This window comes from Rhineura floridana, chromosome 17 (assembly GCF_030035675.1).
Source record: "Rhineura floridana isolate rRhiFlo1 chromosome 17, rRhiFlo1.hap2, whole genome shotgun sequence".
In the NCBI taxonomy this organism is placed as follows: domain Eukaryota; kingdom Metazoa; phylum Chordata; class Lepidosauria; order Squamata; family Rhineuridae; genus Rhineura; species Rhineura floridana.
The window spans coordinates 19,642,438-19,664,465 of NC_084496.1; the positions used below are offsets into that span (position 1 = coordinate 19,642,438).

General features: G+C 43.3%; 1 protein-coding gene across 3 annotated transcripts in view; it reads right to left on the reverse strand.

Annotated features, from left to right (window-relative positions):
* Positions 1–14,374: 14,374 nt before the first annotated feature.
* The window catches only part of PDGFA (platelet derived growth factor subunit A), a 145,288-nt gene continuing 137,634 nt past the window's right edge, over positions 14,375–22,028 (reverse strand). For 2 of the 3 annotated variants that reach the window (XM_061599720.1, XM_061599722.1), the window contains exons 5-7: positions 21,687–21,813; positions 17,519–17,594; positions 14,375–15,215 (exon numbers count right to left, since the gene is read on the reverse strand). In XM_061599720.1, the coding sequence (XP_061455704.1) occupies positions 17,539–17,594; positions 21,687–21,813 (183 nt within the window). In that variant the 3' untranslated portion in view covers positions 14,375–15,215; positions 17,519–17,538. The remainder of the gene's footprint in view (positions 15,216–17,518; positions 17,595–21,686; positions 21,814–22,028) is intronic. The other variant, XM_061599723.1, reaches the window with a different exon arrangement.

Consider the following 22,028-nt stretch of genomic DNA (forward strand, 5'->3'; position numbering starts at 1 on the left):
GAACATTTACTTCATGTTCATTGGTTAGGAACATAACTTATGTTCTTAAAAATGAGCAGATTGCCACATGTGACAATCTCTGGTGTATTTCTTTATGCTGAGAATAAGGAATCTCTGCCCCTTCAGATGATGTTGGACTACACATCCCATCATCCCTGACCATAGACTATGCTGATAGGAGCTGAAGTCCAACAACATCTGGAGGGCCACAGGTTCCCCACCCCTTTCTGTGCTTTTCCTGTGGTGGCACAACTGGCCACAGCTTCCCCGCACATGTCCACCTCTTGGACATGCAGGAAAATACATGTGTGGTACATCCACATGTACATGTCAATGGCACATTAGCAAATTCATAATATGTGAAACAGCTCTAAGCCACTTGTGCTCTAAGCCCTGGGAACAAAGATTGGCTGTTAAACTTCCTCTTTCAACAAGCCTTTTAAGTTGAGACCTATCCCAGTCTGCATCTGTGTCAGAATTGTTTATAGTAATGTTTTAGTAATGTTTTAACCCTTTTTAAGGGTTTTTTAAAATGTTTTTAATGCTGTTTTGTTTTAATGTATTTTAGGATCTGTTTATATGATGTTTTAAAGTGTTTTAGCGCTTTGTTTGCTGCCCTGGGCTCCTGCTGGGAGGAAGGGCGGGATACAAATTAAATAAATAAATAATAAATAAACCACTTGGGATTGGTAGCTCTGTGAGGAGAATAGGGGTCTCTTAACAACTCTCAGCACTCTTAAAAAATGACAGTGCCCAGGATACTTGGGGGGGGGGAACCAGGACTGTTTTAAGTGGTATGATACTGCTTTGAATGTATAGTTCAGATGAGGCCTCTCTCTGCTGTCCGGGTGCTGACAGTTGATGGCCACCTTCAAGGCCCCTCCTGCTCTCCCTTCTTAAGTTCTTTATCTTTAAAGCAGACTTGGACTGGACGACCCTTCAGAGGACTCCTTCAAGCAGAGGACTGTCCTCTGTAAAGTTGGGCAGTAGCTGCCTAAGTTTGTTTTTCCATGGACCACTTGAAAATTGCGGAGGATCTTAGTGGCCCCTTAAATTATTTTTCTGCCTGTTGTAGCAATTACAATGTGCTGTGCTTGTTGTTGTATGACCTTTAATTTATTTTATGGCTTTTTTCATTTCTTGTATATTGTATTTTATTGTATTCCAAAGAATTCAGATTGTAATACAATAAAAGAAATCAGAGATGCAATTAAAATTCAGTTAAATAATCAACAGGAATTTAATAGGATGAATGTGCCATCTCCCATCTTCAACCACAAACCCACAGACATGCCATGGACCACCTGAATGAAGCTCATGACCATGTTCCATGGACCGTAGTTTGTGAACCACTGCAGTGGGAAACATGATCACCCTATTTATTTATTTTCTTAAGTAACTTATATCCTGCTTAATGCAAAAAAAAGGCTTCTTAGCAGCACAGGTCTTTCCTCAAGGTTTGTAGAAAAGTGTTTGAGTGAGAATAACGGATGAATGAGCACGAAATATACAGTAGGTGCATGCACATTAAGGTATCATGCCAATGAAGCCAGTGAACATAAGCACATAGGAGTCAGACCAATATTTAAGCAGGGGCTGGAAAATCGTCTATCAGGATACTGCAACCTCCATCACGGATCCTGCAGGGAGCAAGCAGGGGGTTGGACCTGATAGAAACATAGGAAGTTGCCTTATACCAAGTCAGAGCATTGGTCCATTTAGCTCAGTATTGTCTACACAGACTGGGAGTGGCTTTCAGGCAGGAATCTCCTCCAGCCTTCCTTGGAGATGCCAGAGATTGAACCTGGGCCCTTCTGCGTGCAAAGCAGATGCTCAACCACTAAGCTGCGGGCCTTCCTAGAAGCTGTCTTATGCCGAGCCAGATTATTGGCCCATCCAGTTCAGCACTGGCAACACTGAGTGGCAGGCAGCAGCTCTCCAGGGCTGCAGAAGACGGTCTCACCCAGCTCTACCTGGAGATGGCGGGGACTGAACCTGAGACTTTCTGCATGGAAAGCAGATGCTCTACCATTGAGCTACAGCCAGTGGTGGCTGGTGCCCACTGGAGCTGGTGGGGTGGAAGGCCAAGAGCCCGACAGTAGGTGGAGCCAGAGCCAAGGGCAGGCAGAGACAGCTCATCCTGTCTTTGTCCCTCCCTTCCCTGCTGAGTTTTCCAGGGGCAACACCGAGACTAAAGAGGAGGACGCAGTTGACAGGCAGGGCCACCCCCTGGCGTGGTTTTCAGGAAGTAGGCAAGGGAGGGACGGCTGAGAACAGAGTGAGGTTGGTGGGGTGGTGCCCTAGTAGCCCCAGTGGGCCAGCCTCCATTGGCTACTGCCCTTCTCCAAAACTGAAGCTGAAGCTGAGGTGATGCGTATTCTGTTTGATTTATAACAGACTGTAGGACAGTTACATTTTCCATATGTTATCTATAACCAAAATAACTTGGCTTTTCAATCCACAGGGGTGAGGCTATGGCAGGGTAAATCAATACAGTGTCAGCGTACAGCAGGTGAAGCGGAGCCTTCAGCGATGTGTAGTGGGGGGGCTGAGGGAGCAATCCTGGTGTGAGAACTGGGAGTGTTAAAAGCATGTGCCTATTTTCATCTGTCAAAGGTTGGAGGACATGCACGCAGCCGTGGCTCCTCAGCACATGAGCAAGACTAGAGAGAAGCATTTAACTGGCCGGTCTGAATATTGAGGCGACTTGAACAGAAAGCAAAGTAACTTGAGCTCTACAGGCCTGGCCTGTCTCTGTGGAAATACATTTTGATTTCACACAGGATATGGCGAATCTATTTACATTCATCCCACCCTTGGAAGCAAAACAAACCCATTTTCATGACTTACTCTACTCACTAATTGGAATAACTGTCTGATAAGGAATGCTGAATATATTGCACAAAGCAAAATGCCTCCTTAGACAAAATGGATGAGCTTTTTATGTTTGTTTGTTTAGTTAAAAACCCACATCCTCCCCACACTGCTCTCATGCCATTGAATTACCCATGCAATTCAGCTTAGAGAAAGCCTTGTGGGAAGCTGCCTTTTAGGAAGAATTGCGCATTGCTATCTGAACGAGTCCAAGAAATAAATCTATTTTATAGACCTAATAATATCAAGATAATAAAAAGAGAGAATTGTTTTTAAAGAAATGCTGAAAAAGAATGGAAGGCTTAGGCTTGATGGTGTAGGCTGCGTCTCCAATGAAGTATGCTATTTGCATGTTATTCTTTCTCTAAAGAGCTCAGCGGGGCCTTTCAATTTTCTTCTCACAGGTTAGGCTGAATGATAACAACTTAGCCAAGGCCAGCCCATAGACTACATGGCAAAGCAGGGAGTTTAGCCAAGGTTTGCCCAGGACAAGACTAACAGGCTATATTTGGGCCATCAACCTGATAATTCTGCAGTTAATGTTGAACTCCAACTCCCATCAGCCCCAGGCAGCATGACCAACTGTCGGGGGTGATGGGAGTTGTAGTCCAACAACATCCAGAGGGCCACAGATTCCCCATCTCTGCACAGTCCCAACACCCCCGCAAGTGCGATTGGTGGGGACGCGAGATAGGGCCTTCTCAGTGGCTGCTCCTAGGTTCTGGAACTCCCTTCCTAGGGAGGCACGAATGCCCCCCCGCCCCCCCTCCTTGCCATCCTTCCGTCGGCAAGTAAAGACTTTTTTATTCCGACAGGCTTTTGGGATAGAAGGTGTTTAGGATTGGGCTTTCCAAGGCTTGTTTTATTGTTTTATATTATTGTTTGTATTATTTTAAATTGTTTTTAGATTTTTAAGTGCCTTTTAAGGTTTTAAGGTTGTGCATTGTTTAATTGTATTTTAATTGTATGTTTTTCTATGTTTTTAACTACATGTAGTTTTATTTGTAAGCCACCCTGAGTTCCAGTTTGGAAAAAGGGCAGGGTAAAAATAAAGTTTCATTCATTCATTCATTCATTCACTTACACCAAAAAGCAGTAAGTAACTTCTCCAAAAAGGGGGGAGTTCCTCATACTGACTTCAAACGGTATAGATCACTTAAGCTTAAGAACATAAGAAGTACCCGGCTGGATCAGGCCAATGGCCCATCTAGTCTTGGGAGGGAGGGTTGTTTTGCAAGGGACACCATTCAGATGAAGGTATCTATTCAAACCCACAAAAAGGTCCAGATTTTATTCTTTAACAATCTAAAATTACCACTTCCATTTCTCAAGCGTAAAGTTTACTTGCGAACAGGGAAGGAATGGGTAATTGCTCAGGGAGAAGTATGAGTATGTATATATGTATGTATGTAATACTATCTCTGATGAATTGTCGGTGATTCCTGAGGAGTGCGAGTCTGAATTTGCTGACTCTGTGATGCCTTTGCATGCTTCGCTGCCATGGAAATCAAAGGAGACTGGGTATTTTGATGTGCAGGAAATGACTAGCTGATAATAGCATAATGGCCTGTGTGTGATTTGGGCCAAACTCTGGATTTTCATCAATACCACCACTGGTATTCAAAGCTAAGATCTTGAGGCATGCATTTTAATGAAAGGTCACCAAGGGGTTCAAACCGACCCACCTCCCATGTAAAAGCCCAGGTGAGGGGCTTGCAGGGTCATGTTAGTCAGCCCTGCTTCTCGCCAATGCACAAAACAGCCATGCACTAGGTCAGCAATCGTGATGTGCTACAATGGCCATATAGACCCATACTATTCCTTACAAAAGTAATTTTGTGCCTCGAATCATAGGCAGAGCAATCCAAACTATAGGAAGTCAGCATAATTTACACTGGGATAAATTATGCCAGTGTAATTTACATTGGCTCCAAATTTACACTGGGGCTACTGCTAGCCTAGCTGGCCCTGAGCCAGGCAGAGGGAACACATCCACCCACCCTTTTCCCAGTGTAACTTCCACTGGGTTGCTAGGTCATGCGGTTGAGCTGAACAGAATTTGAAATAGGGTTGAGTCTCCCCGTGTCTTGAACAACCCCTACCGCTCCCCCAGAATGCCTTTTTGGACTGAGCTCGGCTTCAGCTGAGCCTGGATGGAGGACTTAGGTGGGGGTATCTCTGGCTGAGCCTGGACGAAGGACTTCAGCCAGCATAGCCCCATCTGAGCCAGCAATCTGCCTGTTCCAAACTCTGCTCATCCCAGCAGGTCTTGGCTTTGGATTGCTCCTCACATGTTGAATATTTCTCTTGCTTAGTACTTGGGGACCTATATATAAACGCACCTTCTGTATTTGGGCTCTTCAATCCCTGGGTATGGTCTGAAGGCATATGAGGCCACCGCCTTGCTGAAGCTCAGCAGGTCTGGGTCTGGTCAGTGCCTGGGGACCACATGGATGCCACCTTGGGTTTCTTAATGAAAGGCGGGATATAAATGTAAGAAAATTAATAATCTTTATAACGTCTAATTTTTTCCCCAATCCTCTGTAAGAACATACGATTCCACCTTGTAGCTATATTGTATTTTCATTTATTTTGTGTATGTGCTGTTGTTTCAGACTTTTTTTTAATATCCTCATATATCTTACTATATTTTTGTAAGCGTCACGCTTGTATGCAGACCTTATAGGCGAGGAGGGCAAGGAGAGGAAAACCCTGGCTGTGATGGCAGCGGCAAGGAGGTCTTTGGAGACCCTTTGGAGGTCTGGAGACCCATAGGAGATGCAGGGAGGTCTGGAGACCTGTGGACGGTGGGAAGATCTTTGGAGACCCTTGGAGAGGGAGGGGGAGGTCTGGAGATCTGGGGGGCGGGGGGTCTGGAGACCCATGGGAGGCAGGGAGAGGTTTGGAGACCCATGGGTAGTAGGGGGGAGGTTTGTAGACCCCTGGAGGGAGAGGGGGAGATGTGGAGAACCTTGGAGGGAGAGAGTAGGTCTGGAGATGCTAGGAGGTGTAGGGGGAGAGCTTTGGTGACCAGTGTGCAGCTGGGGGTCTCTGGCAACCCATGTGTGGTGGGGTTCATGAGGAGTGGGAGGATGGCTAGAGGCACCTAGCAGATGCAATGGGGGGAGTGGCAGGGGACTGCATTGCAGAGGGGATGGAGAGACTGCTAGGGGTGGCTGCTGTAAGGTGGTGTAGGCAGAATTGGTGAGCAAAGCGAGCAGAGGTGGTAGCCCCTAGGGGAGAGAGAGAGACAGAGGTAAATGTTATGTTGCAGTTTGCAGTAGGTGACACTGCAAACTACAGCTTGACCCAGCTCAGCAGAGTGAGGAGAAGTTGGAGAAAGAAGGTGAGCAAGCACATGGCGGCCCAGCTGTGCTGGGTTCAAGGCTGGGGTGGGGCAGAAAGGGCAAGGAAGGTAAGCAGTTTACCATGACAGGCTGCAGTCCAGGCACACTGGGCTCAAGGTCAGGGTGGAAAAGAAAAGGCAAGAAAAGTGAGAGGCAGGCAGCGCCAGGCTCAGCCTCCAAGAGGTCTTCTGTATCTTTAAAAGTTGTGCAGGGGGAAGAAATAATTCCACCTTGTGGTTTTTCTCATTACAGTGTTGCAAGAACACCTGCACTTGGCTGATTTTCTCTTCTCCTAAAGATACAGGATCAGGACCCTAGTTCACAGCAGGCACCCAAAGGTTCTTGGAATTTTTAAAAGAGGTGCAGCAAAGAACGAATTTGGAAATATGCAGGGTTGTGTTTTTTTTTGGTCAGTGCTGCACTGTTAAAAGCCATAGCTGTTGTGAACTTTCCTTTCAATATAGAGCACTATAAAGTAGAGCCATTGCTCCACCCCAAGTGTCTGGCGTTCGGCTGGTTCTATGCATGTAGCGCATTGAGACGGCGGAATGGACGGTACCACTTCAAACTACAGCTGGGAATGCAACAGCCGAATGGCCTCCATTATTTAAAGCAAAGTAAAATCTCCTGTAACAGAAAATGAGCCCAGTAGGGAGAAAGGTTCTAGCTCAGATCCTTGCTAGCTTTGTCGGTTTTCTATGTGCCCAGGGGGGGGGGCTTTAGGATAGCAGAGGTGTGGGGAACCTTTGCTCCCCCCAGATGTTGCTGAACTACAACTCACATCATTCCTAGCTCTTGGCCGTGCTTGCTGGGGTTGATGGGAGTTGTAGTTCAGCAACATCTGGCAGGCCAAAGGTTCCCTGTACATGATGTAGCAGAACATTTAAAAATGGCATCCTTCATCCAAAGGGGTGCAGTCCATTCTATCAACCCTGAAAATACAACTAGAATGGGACGAGTAGATCTTAATTCACTAGTATTTTTAAAAAAAACACCTTCAGAACATATTGTGTAGACTCCTGAGCTAAGAAAATAGGACATGTTTTTATATCAAAGGCTAGCTTCTACCTAATTCAGCAAAAACAGAAAACACAAGTGGGGCCTGCAACAAAATGTTGTAGCATGGAGTGCTTCTTTCAGTGTTCCTGTCAGTCAACTGTGTCCTCCTTCAGGATACACCATTCCGTTCCCCTGCCCATTTTGTTTCTTTTCCTGTTGTCCGTCACCATTTTGCAACAGCTGACCATTCTCAAGCTCATTGGGCTGTGTTTGGGGTTCTTCCCCTTAGGTTCCCCACCCCCTAATTATTTTTTGTACTTCTGCAAGCCTCAGAGCTTCTTTGAGCCTGCTTATACCCTCCCTCTTGCGCACTGGTCGTGGTGCTATTTGGACAAAAATGGCTTTGCCACTACTCCATGCTCTGGCAACTTCTAGATTGGATTATTGCAATGTGCTCCACATGGGGATGCCGTTGAAGATGACTCAGAAGCTTCAATTGGTCTAAAATAATATATATTTTAGGACCCTTTCTAGTTGTGAATATGATGTTTTGAACTGTTTTTAATAATGTATTTTATATTGTCTTGACCTGCCCTTGGACCTACTGAAGGGCAGGTAATCACCATTGTAATCTGCCAGATTACTGACTAGGGTTTCATTTAGAATTCACATGATCCATTTTAAAACAGCTCCATTGGTTGCCAGGTGGTTTCTGGGCTCAATTCAAGGTGCTCACATTAGTATTTAAAGCCCTAAACAATTTGGGTCCCAAACATCTGAAAGACCGCCTCCTTCCCTACAGACCCTCTCAGGTGTTGAGATCAGCAGAGGGGGCCCTTTTGGTAGTTCTGCCACCCTCAGAAGCTTGGGAAGGGGGCTGGCCCTGGAGAGGCCATTTTCTGTGGCAGCCCTGAAGTTGTGGAACTCCCTCCCCAGAGAGATGCATCTGGCAACTTTACTATAATTTTTGGCAAATGTTGATGACACACCTGTTCCCTGTAGCCTTTGACACCAGAGATGTATATTTTTAGGAGGCACCCTATTTTTGTGATTTTAACTCCTGAATGGAGTTTGGAATAAGGGTAAGTTACACTAGTATAAAGATCCTCTGTGGCGCAGAGTGGTAAGTGGCAGTAACGCAGCCGGAAGCTCTGCTCACGGCCAGAGTTCGATTGCAACAGAAGAAGGAAGTTGAATCTCCGGTAAAAGGGGTCGAGGTCCACTCAGCCTTCCATCCATCCGTGGTCGGTAAAATGAGTACCCAGCATATGCTGGGGGGTAAAGAAAGGCCAGGGACGGAACTGGCGATTCCACCCCATATATACGGTCTGCCTAGTAAATGTCACAAGACGTCACCCTAAGAGTCAGAAATGACTTGCCCTACAAGTGCGGGGACACCTTTACCTTTTTTACACTAGTATATTCTGGCTTCCTATAGTTAGGATAGCTCTGTTAGTATGGAATTGTTGAGCTCTACCAAAAGGTGTAACTATTTCATTTCTTTTGATGGTGCACTCCAAACGGTATTAGGCAGGAACCCAATTTCTCTCAATATCAAGGCAGCACATTTTTAACCATCATCCCCCAGTGTGTGCAAGTACCACGATGGCCCCCTTACAACACCTCCGGGATGAGGCGATTGCTTTGCTTTTGGCAAACCCAACTCCTAACTTGAAAGGAACCTGCTGGAAGCTTTGCTATGGACTTCCAGAGCACCAAAAGGGCTTTAGACTTCTCTTTTAGATATACTGGCACTGAAATTACCTTTAGGCTGCAAGTCTCAGACACATAATTACTGAAAAGCTCTTCATCCAGTCTTCAATTTCCCATCCCTTTGAAGGCAAGGATCTTGGACTAGCACTGATAACATACATGCCTTTACTTGTTTGTGTTGGTGTGTAAAGTTCACTTAGAAGAAAGGTGGACCTCATTCCCCTTATGAATCTAATCCTGTACCCACTTTCCTCGGAGTAAGCCTCACTAAGCTCAATGGGACTTGTTTCTGAGTAGACATGTATAGGATTGTGTTGCAAATCAGCTATCCACAGCTATCAGTGATTGAAGGCTTGTTTTGGGGGATTTATTCCACTGGAATATATGCCACTAAACACTTCAGAAGCTCTGATTTCTCGTATTGAGTGCACTCTTACAGTAGCTTTATCTCACCAAAATCCAAAGTGTATGGCGTGGCCTGGTCAACACTGATTTTCCCAGTGATTAGGGATGGAAGGGTCTGTCCATTGTGGTTCTCCTGCTTTCCCATTCTTAAATTTAGTTCTCCACATTTCTGCAGCTTTATGAAAATTCTTCAGCATTTTAGTGTGGGTTTCTCCTAATAAACACATTTTCGTATGGTTTTGGCTAATGTACGCATTTTGCAAGCAATTTCTCCTAATGCATTTTTATATTTTCACAAATATATGTATTTTCATGCACATTTCCCCCAAATATATGCATTTTTGTAAACATTGGTTGGAGAATTGCGTCACAAAATTCAGATGTGTGCTAATTTAAAAGGACAGCTGTGTTTCAGTTCTCATATTATTTCAGAAAATGAGAATTTGATCGATTCAGCTTTAAATGCAAACTCAGTTGAATTTCTTTTCCCCCTCCCCGTTATCTGCAGTGCTGACAGAAATCAGCAGTTTCCACTCTGCCTGACTAAATTTTATGAGACTCAAGTAAAATGCAATGGAATCATGGACAATCTTGAAAAATTGCAAGCCCATGCATGACAGTGGGATATTTCCAAATCTTCACCCCTCCCCAGATTTACAAGTTTTTAATCAATATATGTAATCTATAAAATATTTTTTAGATGGGGGGTAGGGAGGGGAATTGATTTTGAACAAATATTACTGCCATCCCACTCAGATATAAATATATAAATTACATTTTATACATTTTTTCTTTTTCACGTAGACACATACATTCATGTGCATAACATTGTGAGACTGTTACACTTGATAGTACATAAGCATAGACACTTTAAGTACAACTCTTCCCACCCTTACCCATTCGTATGCATATTTATCAATGGACAGGATTGTGACTTCGGCTGTAATCCAATACACACTTACTTGGGTGTAAGTCCAATTGAACCTCATGGAGCTTACTTCTGAGAAGATATGGATTGCACTGTTATGAAGTCTTAACAGCCCAAGGCAAGAATACCACTCTTTTAATTCAAGTTGCTTTGCTTAGGTCAAGTGGCACAGGAGGGATGGAGTGGAAGAGCGAAAACAAAGTGTCAAAAAGCAATGCAGACTATTAATAATAAGCAAATTATGATCAAAAATGAAATCAAGAGTAAGTCACCCATATTGACAGCAATGGAAAAGAGGTTTTCCTTTCCTTTCTTTGATGTAGGTTTTACTTCTGAAAATGAGACAGATCATTCAACAGCAGACAGATAATAACACATTCACATTTGAACACACAAATTGAAGACAGCAACATTATCTTCAGTACAAGCTCCTCGGTCCATACATTCAAGGTTGGGGAAAGAGGGTATTTCTTTGGAAAGCATTTTGTAAATAATGCAGTCGTTTTATTTTACATAATCAATATAACCGAAAATAAAGTGGAGAGGAAAGAGAAACAAGTCATTTCTAGGATAACTGTATTTATCCCAAACTCCTTGTTATCCGAATTCACTGTGGGACTATGAATATTGTGCAAATCTGAAGCTACAGAATTTGGGATCTGGCACACGTTGCTGAATCAAAAATCTCAACTCTTGTTTTTCAGAGCAGATTTCTAATTCATAAGGAGTAGGGAATGGAGATCACCTGAAAATGTGTGGATTAAAGTCAGAGCCTCCAATGGTCAGGAGACATGACGTAAGTCAGTGGTTCCCCAACTTTTTTCTCCATGGGCCACTTGAAAATTGGCAATAGTCCTGGCAGACAATGTGTTCTGCTAGATGCTGTATAATTTGGAATTGTGTTTTTATTGCTGGTTTTGTTTCTTATGTTGTATTTTATTGTATTACAGTTTGCATTCAATAGGACTCAAATTATAATATCATAAAATACAATGTAAGAAATAAAAGAAGCAATAAACATAAAAATACAATTAAAATCAATTTGAATATTTAATGCAGACATGCCATGGATCACCTGAATGAAGGTCATGGACTACAGTTTGGGAACTCCTAATGTAAATACTTGGTATAGCAAAGATCATTCTTCCACATTCAGTAGGAACGGACTAAAAATTATATTAATCAAGAACATGTAAAATTTTAACTTTTATCTTGATTTCAGAATGTGGTTTGTCCTGATGTAGGGGTTTGGGATTAGCTTGGGCAACAAATTCACATTTTGGGGCAAGTGTCCACACAACCCTATTCCCACCTATGTTTGGAAATGTAACAGTACGCACAAAATAAAGCTTAAAGTTGGGAAAAGATGCAAATTCTGGCACACCTCACAGTGCCTACACTCACATGATCAAGAGCCCCACATGTATTTAGGGTTCCCATGACCAGCTCTTGGGAAGAATTATCCACCTGGACATGGATCAATTTGCTGTCCTATAGACAACATACACTGATCCGAGCTGATGGTTCACAGCCTATGATAGCAGGCACAGCAGTAGAGTGTAGTAGTACTCCTTTGATATAAATTCGTAACATGGGTAACGGACTTCTGGGTCCCACTGCGGTCACATCCACACCATACATTTAAAGCACATGCTTCCCCCAAACAATTCTGGGATTCATCTCTTGCAGACATTTAAGTAATGCTCATGCTGCTATTCTTTTAACAAAATCAGCTATGGAGGCCATACATTTCTTTCAAAATTTGATCAATGGGTTACAAATCCATTTTACAATGTACCTCTCTAACAGCTGGTTGGTTTGATAAGAGAATGTAAATAGGTCAAAGCCAAATGAAGAGGATTTATTGAAAATATAGGAATACCAAATTCTTTGTTAAACGAGTATATAATCTGTTTGATCATCTTATCAAAAAGGGAAAAAAGCAGGCTGGAAAAATGGTGTTGAATCCTGGGAACAGTAGCTGGAGATTGTAGCTCTGTCAGGGGGTAAACTAGTTCTCAGGATTTTGGGGAGGAAGCCTTACGCTTTAAATATATGGCATTGATGTGACCTGTATCAGTGTAAGCAACACTTCTACTTTTGGGTTGCTGCTGTGGGCTCGCTTTTGGGAGGAAGGATGGGCTATGAATTTAATAAAATAATACTAATAAATAATGTCTGACCTTACTACAAAGGTATTTTTGCTTGAGTGATCTGGGGAGTTACCAGAAGGACTGCCATATGGAAGGCAAGTTAATGAATGAATGAATGAATAAATGAATGAATTTATTTTGGTCATGGACCAGCCAAAGGCAAGTTAATGAGTAAGACATGTTAGCCAACTGGGCAACCCTAAAACATCTTGCATAGTCCTATTTTCTCAGAGACTGACAAGGGTCAAATCAGGTGATTTGGGGCAAAGTCAAAGGGGGAGTTGCCCATGTCCAGTTCTGGAAGGTCCGGCATGTGCATGGAACACCTTCTGAACGAGGGCTAATCCCGTTCCCATCAATGGTGGAAGGCACACTGTGCATGGCACAGAAACACATGCATGGATACAATACCCTGAATGGGGGCAGTGACTGCTAGAGCTCTATAGCAGGGGGTGGGCAGAAGTTAAACCACATTACTAATAGATCTCTTGGGGATTTGGCATAGGTTTCTAACACCAACTTGTGGTCCTTTTCCAAAAGCAGGCTGCTGAAATGAAGAAAGCTGGGGAGGTAACCAGGAATGGATTTCTGTGTGAAGACTAGGAGCTCAGACCTGGTACTGACAGCAAATCCCTGGGCATACACTTAGAGGTACCCCATTCCTTAATTATTAGCGTATATCCACTCCTCTTTCTCTAAGCCATTATTTTGCACTTGATGGAACGCAGGGTTTTTTTGGGGGGGAGTGGTTGAGAATTAGGTCTTGCAAGCTTGAAGTCCGGTTACTCCTGCTGCAAGGAGTCTGTGCCTAAGGAATTACTGATAGAATACTGAACTAAACATTGTCCTTTGAGCCCATAGGACAGCCCTGCGCTCACTAGTGCCTTCTGGATGCTGCTGGACTACAACTCCCATCATCCCTGACTGCTGGTCATGGTGGCTGGTACTGATGGGAGGTGGAATCCAATAAGGTCTAGAGAATACCAGGTTCGGGAAGGCTCCTACTGGCAGTGAGGCATGTGTCTCTTCCTCTGCCCTGCTGGAATGAAAATAAATATATTTTAAAATTATATGGACTACTATGGTGGCTAGAAAAATATGTCCTTAAAATACATTCCCTAACCCCAGCCCTAGTTTATTTTATTTGGTTCAAGAAAACATAGCAGGCTTTCTTGGGTATATAAAACCATTAATTTTAGATAAAAAATACAAACTTCACCTTTACAAAAAACACTTGTTTTGTTGAATACACTTAAAGCATAACTTTTTTTTAATACCAAAAATAAAGAATTTTAGGCTTTTTGGCAGGGTTATCCCCACGCCACAATGACATCATACAATACGGATAACAAGAAGAGTTTGTACATCTCACATACATTAAACATGTGAAATAGTAAAAGGGATTTGTCTACGGAGAGGAACAGCAATTGCTACCACAATATCACTCGTGGGCAACTGGTATAGGTCTAAAAAAACAAAAACAAAGGTTGCTTATGAACATCAGCTGTTCTTTGTAATTTTTTTTAAAACAGTGAGTTTCAAACTTCTTACCCTCAGGGAACTCTTTCCACATTGATATGTCTGCTGAGGAATCTCTGTGCATCAGCTACAGAATACTTGCATGTCACTGAGCAATCTGGGTACATTCTAGGGCATTCTCTAACTCACACAGGTTGCCAGCCTGTAATGTTGGGCTTTGCTGTTGTCCCATGTTAACTAGAATGTGTCCAGCAACCCTATCTGATCTCTATTCTGTGGCTGTTCACTGCAGAGGAAGATCAGTAATGACATGTCTGCCATCACTATCCTTTTGTCCATTATCACTTGTCTGCCATCACTATCCTTTTCACAGAAAAAAAAAACACCTTGTCAGCATGTTGAAAACCACTGTTTTAAATAACAGGCATGGAAATGGAGGGATGCGAGGGGGCATAAACCAAGAAACATTTAGAAAATTATGCATAGGTATACCATTTTTATTTTAATACATCTCATTAGTTTGCATCCCACTAGGAGAAATTCCATACTTGTCTGTGTGTCCCGTTTCATCATTGCTACAGCAGTCTTCTATATGGGTTATTGGTAAATGTAGTCCAAACAGATAATAAAAAGCTAGGCAAAGAGTAAAAAAAAAGCTTAATAATAACTTTATGGTGTAAAAAAAAAAAAACAAGAAACAAAACATCCACTTAAGGCGCCCCAGAAGGTTTTTTTTGTATAGACGTAAAAACACCGTCAAGCAAAATCGCACTGCTTCTATAGTGTCTGCCGTGGCATTTGATACATTCCTGCTCTTTTTGTTGTGTGTGCCTAAACTCCATCAGTGTCCGTCCATCAGTGTCCATCCATCTTCATCAAGAATGCAGGCACATTTCTTGACAAAAACAAATGGGGGAGGGGGGAAGCACCATTGACTGCCCTTCTCAGAGGAAATCTGCTCTTCACCTAGTTTTGTTTTGTTTTTTGTCACGTTGCTGGAGTACTTCTGGCATCCCTCCATCACCGTCATCTTTTCTCTCTTCTGTTTTTGGACAGGGAAACTTCGTATTGTTTTGTAGAGTGCTACAATACTTGCTTTGATGTCATATTAAACAAATGTACATTGTCTCTTTGTTCTTCTGAAGTCTCTCTCTCTCACTCTCTCTCTCTTTTTAAGACAGTTTTTCCCCCCATGCAGGAGAATGAATGAAGTATACAGTCAATAAAGCACCATACACCGTAGGTTCAGGAATGTAACAAACAATGTACATCCGTGTCCCAGAGAGAAATGTTTTCTAGCTTATTTTCACCTTACATCTGCAAAAGAAAAAAGGAGGGTGGGAGAAAACATCATGTAATTCTATGATTAGAAACTTGACTTCCCCTTTAGGTCACTATGGGGAGGAATCCCCACCCCCACCCATTCCTGGCTGAGGAGTCACTTAAGTGGCTTTTCTACAACCCAAGAGGGTTGCTATATTGGGAGTGGCTTTAGCATACACTGAATCAGGGTTTGCTAACCTGTGGCCCTCCAGCCCTCATCAGCCTCAGCCAGCATAGCCAATAGGGAAGGGGATGGAAAGATCTGCCAATTTCAGTACTCTCTCTTTCTCATTTTCCCAGTCTTAAATTCAGTTCTTCATACTTCTGCCGCAAATTCTGTGCATGTTTTTTTTAAAATCCTCATGTAAATTCTTCAACATATTAGTGTGATTTCTCCTAACGCACACATTCTTGTCTGCAGTTTTGACTAATGTACATTTTCACAAGCAATTTCTCCTAATATAATGCAATTCTGTATGCTATTTTGACCAATATAGTTTATGCACATTTTCCCCCTAATATATGCATTTTTGTGAACATCATCAATTGGTAGCCTCATCCTCCATGAATTTGTCTAATCCTCTTTACAGCCTCCCTGGGATTTTCCCATTTCAAAGTACAGCTTGGTGTACCTCAAATCTGACTGCCATCTCAATCTTTTATTGGGGTGTGTGTATTTAATTCAGGACTGCCACCAGGTTTGAGGAGGCCCCCCAGTAACGGACCCTATAGCGAGCCTCCTTCTACATCTATGGACTTACCTGCTGGTGGCCAGGCAGCACCAGCCCCACAACCTGTGGAGGGCGGCAGCTGAGAACTTAAGAACGTATAAGAGCCCTTCTGGATGAGGCCAAAGGCCCATTTGGTCTGCATCCTGTTTTCAGTGGCCAACCAGATGCCTTTGGGAATAAGCCCACAAGCAGCAGTTGAGCACAACAGCACTCTCCCCACCTGTTATTCCCAACAACTCATTCTCAGAGGCATTCTGCCTCCAAAAGTGGAAGGAGAACATGGCCATAGTGGCTACTATCCACTGATAGCCTTATCTTCCATGAATTTATCTAATCCTCTTAAAGCCATCCAAGCTGGTGGCCACCACTGCCTCTTGTAGGAGAGAATTCCATAGTTATCTATGCGCTATATGAAGAATTTCCTTTCGTCTGCCCTGAATCTTCGAACATTCGTTTTCACTGGATGACCCCGAGTTCTACTTCTATGACGGAAGGAGAAGAACTGCTGGATACCCACCATTTTAATTACCTACAATGCTCCCCCATGTAGCATCATTCTAGGTAAACTAAAATGGCAGGGAACAGGGCTGGCATCCGTGCTAGGGCATTGAGGCCCTGTCCGATGCCAAAGAATCCTGGGTTTTGACGGCTGGCCCTCCTTCAACTCTCAGTCTCCTGCACTGACAAGCATTTGTTCTTATGAAACCTTCTCAGAGTTGGGGAGGGAAGTGGGGGCTGCACTAGTGCATCAGCAGAGGACCTGCCTAGTGATCCCTGGTGTGACAGTACACTTAATTTCCTTACACACCCGAAACAGTGGTGGCTGGTGCTGATTGAGACTAGAGGGACAGAAGGCAGGGATTGCCAGGCAGAGTCGACCAATTCTATTTTTATTCCCATCCTCCTCCTTCCTGAGTTCTACAAGGGACAACACCGACAGTACAGTGGAGGAAGCTGACAGGCAGGGCCACCCCCTGGATTAAGTAAAAAATCAGGCAGACAGGCAGGGGCTGGCTGAGAGCCAACTGGGGCTGGTGGGGCAGAGCCCCACATGCCCTAACAGACCAGCCTCCACTATTCCTTGTGTTCTGGTAATTTCAATTGTTTGCAAAGCTACTGCCTAGTTTGGCTGGCTGCACACATCGTAAGACTGGTCTTACATACACTGTGGTTTTACAGCCAGCTGTTTGAAAGGCACCTTGTTTGGAACCCTCTTCAACCGTATTCCAGTATTATCACACAACACCTCCCCCTCAGAAAACAACAACCATTCAAAAACAGCAGGGAACTGCAGAGCACAAGAGTTTAAGTGTTAGTTCCTCCAAAAATAAATTTTGAAAAGGGAAAGGAATTCTAGAACGTGAGGTGCTTGCAGCAACAAGTGTAGCTTTCAAGGGAAAAGATACCCGTGAAAAGAATTATCTGCGCCAATCGTATCTGATTTCTTGGCTGCTCCAAGACAGCCATGTGTAAAGATTTTGAAGAGTGATTAGGCAGGAGTGATGATAGTTGATTATGTTTTCCATTGTTGTGACATTAAGGGTAGCTTCAGCATAAAGGTCCTACCTGGTGAACAGCAGTATTTTTTATGAGGGTTTTAACTTTTTTCTTTTCCATTTTTTACCTTTTCCCCTTGGCCTTCCTGTTGACACAAGGGCACGGTTGGCGTAAAAAGAAGTGAACACCCAAAAGGCAATGCATTTTTTTTAAAAAAAATAAAAATAACAAATTTTCATTATTCATGTTCCAAACCAACAAAAGCCAACAACAGTAATTGGTTGCACTTGCTAAAATGTTTCTTTTTATCTCCCTAATTTATTATGTGCCAGGTGTAGTAATTTCACAGCTTTTGGGAAGCAAACCACAGGACCATCCCGCTATTACAAGGAGTGGGATCAAGACCACTCATGCTTATTGGCTCCCCACCATCTTCATGTATTTGGCATAATGTCTGAAAGAGGCTGAGCAAGTACTTACTGTATGGATACAACCAAGAACAGCCAAAGTGGTGCCCTCCAGATGTTGATGGACTCCAACTCCCAACAGCCCCACCCAGAAGGGCCTATGGTCAGGGTGATGGGAGCTCTAGTCCAACAACAACACCCAGGGGGCACCACATTGGCTCTCCCTGGTGTGCAGGCTCTGTAACCAAAATCAGGGAATCCTATATGCACATACCCTTTTTTCAGCCATTATGCTGGACTCACACTTGGAAGTGGAGACAGTGACTTAACCCCATTTCTTCCTCTAGGCATGCTGAGAGTAATAGCTGTACAGTCAAGGGAACAGAGGAAGCTGTCTTATATTGAGATAGACCAGTTCAGTAGTTGTCTACATTGACTGGCAGCTGCCCTCTTGGGTCTCAGACAGGGACATTTCCCAACCCTACCTGGAGATGCCAGGAATCAAATGAAAACTATGTATCATGGCCCTTCCCCCATTAATCCTACTACGACTCAAATTCACCAGCAAATGACAAACACAACAGCAACAAGAGTGAATGAAATTTAAAATATATCTCTTAAATTTGTGCCTGATTTTTAGAGAGCCTTTCTTAATTTCTGCTGCCTCCTCACCTCTGCTTATGCTATATTGTTTATGTTATAGCCATTTTTCTTCAGAATTCTGTACAAGGGACTCGTTTTAAAAATTAGATCTATTTATTCATTAAATTTATATCCTGCCCTTCTTCCCAAAGGAGCCCAGGGCAGCAAACACAACAAACCAATTTAACAGCAACAAAGAAGATAAACATTCCAAAAACAGTTAAAAGCATTCTAAAACCCAGTGACAGTTCAAAACCATTCTTCCATCCAGTGACCCCCAGGTTGCCAGGATCAGTCCCTGGAGGCTGGCCAATGCAGGCAAGCCTGTTTCCTATAGGGTAGCTTTATATGTGCCAGCAGTAAGACATCTACAGGCTACTCTTCTGATCCAAAACAGTGTCGATTGTCAAGGGGATTTTATTTAAATGATATGGGGAACTTCACCGTTTAAAAATATGTGCTAATGTTTACCTCCCTTCCTTGTTACCTGCCTCCTGGATTAATTGGTCTTGTCTGTTTTTTTTTAGTTATATCATAATTCTCTCCATGTGAACCAGCCTGGACCCTGCGGTCTTCATCAGAGGCCCCTCTCTGTGTGCCCCACCTGAAGAAGGTGGCCACATGAAAATGGGCCTTTTCCGTGGTGGCCCCCATTTGTGGAATGCTCTCCCCAAGAAGACGTGCCTGGCACCATCTTTATAAGCTTTTAGGCTCCAGGCTAAGACTCAGGCAATTAATATTGCCTCCTACTGTAGTGCTCACATTTTGTTAAAATTATCAATAAAAGTTAAAAACTGTTTCAGTATTTTTACAAATACCAGCTACTATCTAAAAAGATTAAAACAGATCAACATTGCCATGTCTGGATAGGCTTGCCTAAACAAAAACTGTTTTAAGCAGTCGCCAAAAGGAATACAGTGAAGGTGCCTGCCTGATATCAACAGACAAGGAGTTCCCAAGAGTAGGTGCTGCCACACTAAAGGAACCAATTCTTACAAGTGCAGAACGTGTTATGTGACATCTGTAACAGAACCTGTTCTGCAGGGTGAAGTGCTCAAGTATGGAGTAAGGCAGTATGGAGTAAGGCAGTCTCACAAATAAACTAGTCCCAAGCTGTTAAGGGCTTTATATATCAGTTGTAAAACCTTGAAATTTGGCAGCCTGTGCAGATCCCTCAGCAGAGGTGTTAGATGACAGGATCTCATTTCCATCAGCAATATGGCTGCAGAACTCTGCACTAATTCACTAATTGCGGTTTCCGGGTCAAGTGCAAGGGAAGCATCACATACAGTGCATTACAGTAATCCAGACTTGAAGTCATCAATTCCTGAACTACTGTGCTCAAGCTCTCCCAGTCCAGGAATGGTCATAGCTGTCATAACAAGCACAGCTGGTAAAAGCTGCTTCTAGCCTCTGAGGCTACTTGGATCTCCAGTGACAGAGCTGGATCCAGAAGCACCCCCAGGGAGAGCGCAACCCCATCCAGGGCAGGCAATTGACCAATTTCTCAGACATGGGAACCACTCACCCACAGTGCCTCCATCTTTCCAGGATTCAAGTTCAGCTTATTTCCCTTCATCCATTCCACCACTGCATCCATGCATTGGTCCTGGGCCCACACAGTCTCTCCTGATTCGGATGTTATAGAGAAGTAGAGCTTAGTGTCATCAGCATAGTGATGACACCTTGCCCTAAAACTCCTACTGACCACTCCCAGCGGCTTCATACATATATTAAATAGCAATGGGGATAAGACACTACCCTGTGACACCCCACAGCAGAACTGCCAGGGGCCCTAAAAACACTCACCCAATGCTACTGTCTGGATTTGGCCCAGTAGGTAGGACTGGAACCACCGTAACACGGTGCCTCCAATTCCCATTCCACAGATCCCATCCAGAAGGATACTGTTGTCAATGGTATTGAAAGCCACAGAGAGATCAAGAAGCAGGAGCAAGGCCACACTCCTCCTATCTATAGAGGTCATCCATCAGGGCAACTAAGGCTGACTCAGTCCTATGGCCAAGCCTGAACCCACAATGGAATGGATCTAGATAATCCGTGGCATCTAAGAATGCCTGCAGCTGCCCCACCACTGCTCTCTCCACCATCTTCCCTCAAATGGCCTTTGGCTATAAACAGTGCAAATCTGACAGGCTGACTCCACCCCTGAAGTCCAACAAGGCATGGTCCTGGCCACTACCTGGATGAGAGGCCACCTCTTGTGCTGCTCTGAGTTGCATGGGGGAAAGGCAGGATATAAATGTTAACCAAGGGGACACATTTCACTCCCTCTCCAAAGGCCTTTCACCACTCTACAAAGATCTTAGGTGTTTGGCTTGCCTAGACGTTAATTTTAGCTCTCCTGGCATGTGAATCCTTGGTTTTAAGTTATAGGGCTGTCTGCAGCTAAATCATACTCACAGCAGACCCAACTTGAGACAGTGGACTGATGTCAGTTATGATTAACATCCATCATTTCATTGGGCCTACTCTAAGTAAGGCTTAGTCAGATGCAATCCATAATCTGCCATTACCGCTTATTATCACTGATTTTGTATTTTATTTTATTCTTTCTACCACCATGTTGTGAGCTGCCTTGAACATTTTATCAGAAAGGCAAGATATAAGAATATTTAAACGAAAGGATGAAAGGATCTGTCAATTTCGGTCCTTTCGATTTCTCATTTTTCCAGTATTAAATTCGGTTCTTCACATTTCTGCAGCAATTTTTTAAAAAAAGAGATCCAAATGAACATTCTTCAGCATTTTAATGCGAACTTCTAATAAACACATTTTTGTATGCAGTTGTGACTAATGTACACATTTTTGCAGGCAATTGCATTTTTGTATGTTATTTTTCACTAATCAATTCATTTTTATGCACCTTTCCCCCAATATGTGCATTCTTGTAAACATTGGTTGGAGAACATCATCACAAAATTCAGATAAGTGCAAATTTCAAAGGATGATTTCGGTTCTTATATTGTTTTGGTAAACAAGAATGTGATAGACACAGACAAATGCTGCTATTGGAACTTTTCACCATTCACCATACATTCTCTTCTTCTGGGTTTAAATGCTTGATGTTCCACACTGAGAAAATCAGGCACTACATCACATCCACATTCTTCATTATAATAAAATTAATACCCCCATCCTACCCACCCACCCTAATGCCAACTTACCAGTTTCTTCTTCTCGAAAATCTGAATTAGAATTCGATGATGTACAGGTGCATTCCATATGTTCTTCTAGCTTCACCAGGACTTCTTTTAATTTTGGCTTTTTTCTAACATATTCCACTTTTGCCACCTGCATGAAAAATACATATGCACCTTAAAGGCTTTGTTAGATATTACACTGGCAAAGAACAAGGTTTCAGGCACCCAGTTATACAAGTTCATCCTCAATCCAGCTATTATTTATTGAACTGATATCCCTCCTTTCCTTCCGAAGGATCGTAGGGTGGCAAATGCATCAACAACACTGGACTGGATGAGGGCTAATAAACTGAGGCTCAATCCAGA